An 8,955-nucleotide genomic window follows, 5' to 3' on the forward strand; every position below is an offset into this window, starting at 1 on the left:
AACTTCATAGGTACATCGATCATGACTGGCAAATGACTCATAAATTATCACAAACACGAACACCAATCACTCCTACAATTAATGACGGCCATAGTAACCTTGTTAAGATGAGAGCTTCATCAATGACTGATACTCTTCAGAACAGAGGAGATCAATCTTTGCACATTGAATACAGATCAAAGGTCCATAACTCAACAAATGTTCCAACTCACTGCAGATGTTCTTTTATCAACCAAGGGCAGATAAATGGGGCTAATGCTTTATTGGAAACAATACAGATAATAGTTCGGCAATTAATCATGATGCAGAGCTTGAACCCTTGTTACCATTGACTCCAGATAAAACCCTACCCAAGTCAAGGCTAGATCCAGACCATCCAGCTTGAACAACTCAATCCAATTAAACATAGAATACAAATTGGTGACTGTGGATCAATTAGGCCTAGGAAATGATTCAATTCCGGCTCACAACAAGACATGATGCACTAAACGTTTGTCATATCGGCAAAACTGTTGCTCAATAATTTAAAGAAAAAAGATCAAGTATTAGATACACATAACACAACATGTACATGATTCTAGGCATGTTATTCTTTAGCAAGGCAACCAAAATTCTTAAGATGGTTGCCAGTGCAGCAACCAATTGTGAAAAAAAGAGACATATTGTTGTTATTTTGTCTAAGTTATCACTATTACATAAATATGAGGATAAACAGTGCACAAACATCTCAACCTGTGCTTTAAGACGCACTCTTTATATATATCTTTATAAGTTTGAATGGGTTGTGTTCATTTCAAACTTGCGATATAAAAAGCTATAACATAATTTTGAAAACTGAGTTGCGTCTAAGATTATGCAATAGCGAACATTTTCAGTGCCTGCAGCGCTTTGATTGCTCTATAAATTCTACAGTTTTCAAAAAAAAAGTTCACCAAACTTTTTGAAAAAGTTTGTTTACCTTTAATGGAGGGCCATTTATATAGCCAGCCATTTTGCACCATGTATTTTAGAGTTATTGCACTTTATTTACCCAAAATGTGAGAATTTGATTATTAAAGAACTTTTGAAAATGTTTATTGACATTAAATGGAGGAATTACTATATAACCAGCCAATGTGATTTAGTCTCTTCTGAGTAATTGCACTTTCTTTATACAAAAAACTTGACATTTGTGGTGTGCACTTTTTTCCTCATTCAGTTTTTATCAAATCTTAACAAAACTTTCTGCAAGTCTTTCTTGTCTTATGTGAATGATAAATGTGATAACGAGGCAAAGAGCACCAGGCATTTCAGATTTATTGTCCTTCACTCATAGAAAAATGGCAATATTCGCTGATATAGATCTTTGAAATCATTCTCTTTTCACCAAATCTTTACCAAAGTCTTTGGCGGAGGGTTCTTTTTTATGCTGGCTAATATTTCTGCGCATGACCTTGTTCATTTAAGATCGAGATTGCAAAAACACCTTATTTTGAAAACATCAATTATTGAGGGTTGCTCTGTGTCTTAAAATTGAGAAATTTCCACATCTGAAGAACTGTCACTCAGTATAGCACTGCAAAACAAAATGGCCTATACTCAGTACAACGGTATAACGGTGGAGGTTTGTTAATATAACTTGATAGGTTCTCATGAAAACAAATTGAATATAAATTGCTGATGTAACTTGATGGGTTCTCATGAAAACAAATTGAATATAAATTTCTATGTAACTTGATAGGTTCTCATGAAAACAAATTGAATATAAATTTCTGATGTAACTTGATAGGTTCTCATGAAAACAAATTGAATATAAATTGCTGATGCAACTTGATAGGTTCTCATGAAAACAAATTGAATATAAATTGCTGATGTAACTTGATAGGTTCTCATGAAAACAAATTGAATATAAATGGCTGATGCAACTTTCATTCAGGCCCTGTATTTTACACAATATTTTCTCTCTGTGTTTCTTCAGGCCCATCCCAAGGTTCAGCACAAGACTTGCTGTCTCCACAAACACGAACACCAACCACTCCTACAATTAATGACGGCCATAGTAACCTTGTTAACATGAGAGCTTCATCAACGACTGATGCTCTTCAGAACAGAGAAGCTCAATCTTTGCCCGTTGAAGCCAGACCAAAGGTTCATAACTCAACAAATGTTCGAACTCCATGCAGAGGTTCTCTAATTAACCAAGGGCAGATAAATGGGGCCAATGCTTCCATCGGACATAATACATATAGTAGTTCGCCAATCAATCATGATTCAGCACTTGAACCCTTGTTACCATTGAACCCAGATGAAACCCTAGCCAAGTCAACACTATATCCAGACCTTTCTGGGTTTCTAAATACTACAGGTAGTACCAGTAACCATGGGAAGGTTGCTCTTCGACAATTGGATGAGTTTTACAGAATTTATCAACCTTTAAATACTGAGATTTCTATGAGAGACGATACGATCGGTGACACCCTGTCTGAAGACCATGGCATTGATGATGACAGGATGCATACAGGGTCAAACAGCGTGAGAGTGGCAGCAGTCTCTGATGACTTGAGCACTAACAGAACCAGGGATCTGAAGGCAATTGGTGTAGAACCAAGCAGAGAGAAGACAATCCAAAAGTCTAAGTTTAGCTCTGGAACGCAATTTAATAACAAGAAATGTAAGGGTAACAATGATAATAATGGAAATGCCAATGCAAGAGCTGGTGGTTTGGCAATGAACTTCAACGCGAAAATAAACAACTCTGTGATTAACATTGATATTGACCATGGGGTAGTTAGGATGGGTGGAGATGAGGAATTGGGGAGGTGCCAATTGCAGAGATTGCAAGGAAGGACAGTGCCTGCTACCACGATTAATGAAGCATCTGGCTATGCTGCCACATTGCTTTGCAACAATATGAACGAAGGAATCAGTGAATTACCTAGTCGATGTGAAAATGTGGAAAGCGGTGTGGATGAAAGCAATGACTATAATATTAGCGTCGTTGAAAGGAATAATAGATCTGATAAAGCGACTGAGGAAGAGCATTCCCATATAGAGTCTACTGCGGTCAAGAAAGTGTATCCATCAGTTGTTGCTGATCGACCAGTTGGTGTTGTTGGTATGTTATTATTAAATTGTTGGGCTAAAGAAGTGGATAAGAAAGAGACCTAGAGGTAAATTTCTAAAAGAAGAATCATGACGGTCTGTCTGCATCAGCACAAGTTGTCATTTCATTGCATAGTTTATTGAGCATGTTCAGGAATTATGTAAGTGGACCTTTTCCAAGCTTGCTTAAACATTTCCAGGACAGGGTTCATAAATCTTGGTATGAAATGACCATCTTTATTTATCACACGCTTTTAAATTAGCAAAGAAAATTAATATTTAAAAAAAAGCCTAATGAAATGTTGAAAGTTGTTTGGATTGCCATCGTTCTCCATGAAAATTTCAGTAGCAAGTTGTATTTTCAAAGTAGCCAGCATCAAAGAAATGAAGTGGGCGTTTTTTGCCCTGTTTTGAATGGATATACTTATTTTAAGAAAAGTAGCCAGCGCAAAGATTTTAAGTAGCCGGTGATATAGCCGATGCTTCCGGAGATTGCGGTACTTAACTTGACATTGCATTGTCATTTAAGCAAAATAATTTAACACTATTGGTCTGTCAAACAAAAAGTAGCCAATTAAATGCTTAAAAAGCTAAAATACACATGTAAGATATAACAATATTTGTAATGGTTATATTACAAAGATAGTAAGTGTAGAGCAATTTTTTTCCACATTCCTCAAACAAGAGTAAAATGAAACTAGAAAAACGTCACTGCAGAGTTCAGGAATTTTTTTAGTTAGCGAATATTTGTCAAGCATGCATATACATTGCTTTTCGAAATCATAGTCTAAAGTGTCAGATCTTTTTTTATCTATTTAAAAAAAGCTTATAAAATTAATATTTATGTAAACATCAAGTTAAACCTAGAAAGTACTTTTGATTGCATGTCAGTAAACTTTACATTGCATTATCATTTCAGCAGAATAATGTAACACCAAACAAAAAGTAGCCACATACATGCTTATTAAGCTTTGTTACACACGTTAAAGAAGCAAATCAAAACGGTTATATATCATAGAAAGCAATGCGTAGCTTGTGATAAACTGCTACTCATTTAAGGAACAAACTGCTTCCACATGCCTCTAGTGTTTGATTTGAATTTTGAAATATGTCGTTGCCACGAAGAGTTGATGTGCAGCACTCAATTTTCATTTGCAGTGGTAAACTTATTTCTGAGTAATGTGACCTTTAATATAGGCATTTTTGACATTTAAAATGTTATAAATCTGTGAAACAATCCTCTTAAACGTTTGAATTTAAACATGCAAAACGGCATAACATTTAATTTAACATGTGCAACACACACACATTTCATGCACAGAAATGTATTTATTCCATGTGCCCATAAACTAAGCTTATTAGCCATGAGCACGTGTGCAGTGTCTGTGACAAAATGGTGCAGAGATATTTTAAAGTTAGTGACAAAGCTCTTGATTACATATGGGTCATGCTCTGTGAAAAAGGGTTTTAATGAATGTGCGAAAAGTGTCGTCCCAGATTAGCCTGTGCAGTATGCACATGCTTATCAGGGACAACACTTTTAGCTTGTATGATTTTTTGTTTACAGAAAGTCTCATCTTAACAAAAATTAAAATAAGGCAAAAAGTGTTGTCCCTGATTAGCCTGTGCAGACTGCACAGGCTAATATGGGACAACACTATTGGCAAATGCATTAAATCCCATTTTCACAAAGTGCAGCCAATATGTTTCAAGTGTATCATATATTGTATTTGCCTCTTATTAAGAAACCTTCTAAAATTTTGATCCCGTATGTTTATATGATGCAGAACATGTTAATTGAATTGAGAAGTAATACAATCTAGAAATATAAAGAAATAAATAATTTTAGAATGTGTATAAAGGCTCTAGGCCTTATTTAGGGTTGTAACTTGTTTGGATAGGGTGTTTCTCATTACATAGAACTTTTAACATAATTTTCACCATTACTGAAGAAAAGGATCTCAATTTAATTTGTTTATGTATCAAACCAAAGAGGTTGCCCTTCTAGTAAATAGTTTTTATGTCCCCCAGTCTATACTGGGGGACATATTGTTTTTGCCCTGTCTGTTTGTTGGTTTGTTTGCGTCCAACTTTATCATTGGCGATAACTTTGCAATTTTGAAGATAGCAACTTGATATTTTGCATGCATGTGTATATCATCAGGCTGCACATTTTGAGTGGTGAAAGGTCAAGGTCAAAGTCATCCTTCAAGGTCAAAGGCCAAATATATGGGGTGGACATAGTGTATCACAAACACATCTTGGTTACTTATTAACTTAAGACGCTGATCACCTCTAGTTATTGCAAAAGCTAGCAAACGTAAAAAAACGCCCATTTATTGTAAAATATGTCATTTAACATCTTCTCTTGCAGCCCCATTTTTACATAGCACTGTTGGCAGACAAAGTGGTCACCTTGTTTACCATAGCAACATGCCAGACCACTCAAACATTTCGTCTAGATACGGCCTATCGCACATGTCTCCGCCACTTTCACACATTACCCAGAATGCATTGAACTCTGAAGAAAGTGAGGTCCAAATTAATTCTCGGCATCTAGTATTGCCAAGGCATACCTCAAGTAACCGTGCCAATGCGGGTTCATTGTCATCATTACCGCAAAGCACAGAATTACAGATGCAGCGTCTGGAAGTTTGGAATTATGCAAGCGAGACTTTACCAAAAACTGTAGACTATGATGAAGATGAGGTGGGATTAACTGTGGAGCCACAGGGTTTGCAAGAGATACATGATCCTGATCAGACTGAGAGAAAAGAGGCGGCTCATGATCGTCATGGCGAGGAACAAACTAAGGCGAAACGTGTGGCTGGATTGGATGAGGATTGAACATTGATCTTCAGTGCTGAATTTATGTAGTACATTTACTTCAGAATTAATATATAATAATGGATTTGCATCTGAATATATCTGATTCCTGAGGGCAGAAGATCAGTTAGGCAATCTTGAGATATTTTTAATAAAACAAAAACATATTCAACAAGTTCTCTTGTAAAAAAAGATGCCTTTTGTGATGGATGTAGCTATAACTTCTTTTGACAAAAACTGAATAATAACAGAAAATTATACACTGATGTCAAAATTGTAAAGCCAAAGGCTAACATAAACCCTAGAGGTTTTTTCTTGACATCTGTAAATTATATTATTTTTTATTAGCTCGGCTGTTTTCGAAAAAAAAACACGAGGTATTGTCATCGCCAGCTAGTCGTTGTCATGTTGTGTCGTCCGCTGGCGTCATGCTTAAGCCTTGACATTTTGCTCTGAAATCAAAGTGCTTCCCCCTAAAACTTTGAAACTTTAGATGTAGATGCACTTTGATGAGCTCTACACTCCACACCCATTTTTGGGTCTCTAGGTCAAAGGTCAAGGTCACTGTGACCTCTAAAAAAAAATAAAAACATTCTTACAAGCTTTCACAGCAGAGAAAGCACCCGTTATGCAGAACTCTTGTTAATATTTAGAACTTTTTCTGTTTCATGTTTTTTTTTAACATGAAGTGCTTCCTTTTGCGCTAATTTCTTAACTACTTTCTTTTTAAGTGGTTACTTTTCACTAAAATTATCTGGCTGAAATGTTAAAAACTACATCAACTACTTTAGAAAACATTGAATATATATCTTTAATATTAATTTTAAAATAACATTTTTTAATTGTTAGAAATCATGTGTATTAAATAATTTATTTTAAATTTAGTAACAAATGTGAACTCTTATGTTGTTAATGACAATGTCTTTTCGTATCATGTTAGCACTTTGATTTATTTGTTTTGATTTTTTTAAATTCATTTTTTGACAATCAAATGTTAAATATTGATACATATTATATAGAGCTCCAGTATTTATAATGCAAAATCACATTTGAATATGTTTTTACTTAGCATAATACGTCCTCTGTTTGTGTATCACAAGTGTGATATCAGACACAGCTCTTTAAGTATTTATAGTACATTTGTTGTAAACAATGCTGAACTTGAAATGAGTTAAATATGCATTTTAAAGTTGAATTCATAACTCGGCAATATAAAGGGATTAGTGGAAAACACCAGAGACCATAATTCTTGACAAGTTCTTCCACTTTTTTAGGTTCAATACAGTTTTTTTAGGTCATAAACAGTCTTAGATGCATAGTATAAGAATTAATGTATGTTAAGTGCATCTGGTAATATTATTTTAACTGCTTAAATTTAAGCTCCAGTTATCTCCTTGATGTTTTCAATATGTGGTCAAAATGTGGCATCATTGATATTGCTAAATTAATATGTTCAGATGGTATGTTTTCTATTCCTACAGAACAATTCAATTCTTTGCAAAGAGTAGTTCTACCAATACCACTGTGTAGTGTGCTGATATAAAATTTTTTTGGTGAATTGTACTAAGTATTATCAGGGAGATATTTGCAAAGATATATATATTTATAGATTTTATCCATAACAAAACCTGTTTAAGTTACATCAGTACTGATAATGTGGAAATCACATGCATGAGGTTTTGTTGAGGATGCTCATGATTGTTGTTATACATGTATCAATGTTGAGGGACTTTCAAATGACATTCTTTATACACCATGCAGTATGAGTAGAAATTACTAATGTTTGCAAAATTTGTCTCAAAGGGCACTAGTCTGGGAACTTGTACAAAAGTTCTGAAAACTCATCTAAACGAGTTTGAAAGTTTGAATGTTTTGAAAGTTTCTCTATTACATGTAGGGCAAAAACAGATTTTATTGATCAATTCTTAAGGAGCATTTTTTGAGTATATAATTCTTGTGTAGACCGTTGAGTCTTGCCATAAAATGCAGTATATATTATTGATATATGTTTGCTTAGTTATACTCCTGCTATATTTTGCGCCTTTGCATTTATATTGTTGTTTATCTCATTCTGTCCATGCAAGTTACTATGTCACCTAACCATGCACAGAGCTTGGTGCATTTCTTTCTTATGTTAACAACCTCTAAGGAATTGTTTGGTTTGTTATTTGTGTAGTAGAGATGGGAATACGGAGAACTTGTACCGCCTTGCTGTAAGAGAAAGCTTTTATAGCGATGCGGTGGAGTGTCTGCCTGATTTGGAACATTGAGGTCTCGGGTTCAATCCCCATTGTGGTCCGGGGTTTTCTGGCTGGGTGACATTGCAATGGGCAAGGTTTCAATAAGTAACTGGATATTCGTCTTTTTGAGTGCTTCCTGTCAAAGAAGACAGCATTTAGCAGTCACGCTGTCCGTGTGTGTGTGTCACATTGTCTGATTTGTCTGATGTCTTCAGTAACATAACTATGCAAATATATTGATGGGTTTTTAAATAATGTGGCACAAAAACAAACCATCATAACCACGTGTTGCGTGTAAATCCTTTTTCTACACCTCAATTTTAGGTAAAGATTACAATTCGATGTCAAAGGCCAAATTTCTGCATGAAACAGCTAGTCCAGATTCTACATGTAACTTATTTCTTTAATAATGCAATTAATAATAAAGTACCGCAAATGACTACCATGAAATGGCATGTCCACTTTCCATACCTTGGTCAACATCACACTTATAAGCAACAGGTCAAATCTATCTATGTAACAGCTGTTAACTGCTCCATTCAACAAAACTGTGTTTTTCACTGCTGGCTTATTTAAAGCTGTTGAGGAATGACATCGTTCAAGTCAGGCATATTAAGCTTGGCTGATTCATACAGTGTTTCACTTACATCTTTTGCTTCTTTTTTTGTTACTGACTACAATGTGAGTTTAATCTTATTTATCAGATTATCTGTAAAACAGACACAACGTTTTGTAAAACAATTACCTTATACTCCCAGGTAAGACAACTTAATTGCATGAATTTACTGAATGAAGAATGTGTGCATAA

At 34.9% G+C, this 8,955-nt stretch overlaps 1 protein-coding gene across 2 annotated transcripts in view; it reads left to right on the top strand.

Moving 5' to 3' along the window:
- LOC127830975 (uncharacterized) overlaps positions 1-6,813 on the top strand; it is a 97,779-nt gene extending 90,966 nt beyond the window's left edge. For both annotated transcript variants that reach the window (XM_052355929.1, XM_052355928.1), the window contains 2 exons: positions 1,958-3,094; positions 5,456-6,813. In XM_052355929.1, coding sequence (XP_052211889.1) covers positions 1,958-3,094; positions 5,456-5,928 — 1,610 coding nt within the window. In that variant the 3' untranslated portion in view covers positions 5,929-6,813. The remainder of the gene's footprint in view (positions 1-1,957; positions 3,095-5,455) is intronic.
- Positions 6,814-8,955: the final 2,142 nt, after the last annotated feature.

This window comes from Dreissena polymorpha, chromosome 5 (genome assembly GCF_020536995.1).
Source record: "Dreissena polymorpha isolate Duluth1 chromosome 5, UMN_Dpol_1.0, whole genome shotgun sequence".
Taxonomy (NCBI): Eukaryota; Metazoa; Mollusca; class Bivalvia; order Myida; family Dreissenidae; genus Dreissena; species Dreissena polymorpha.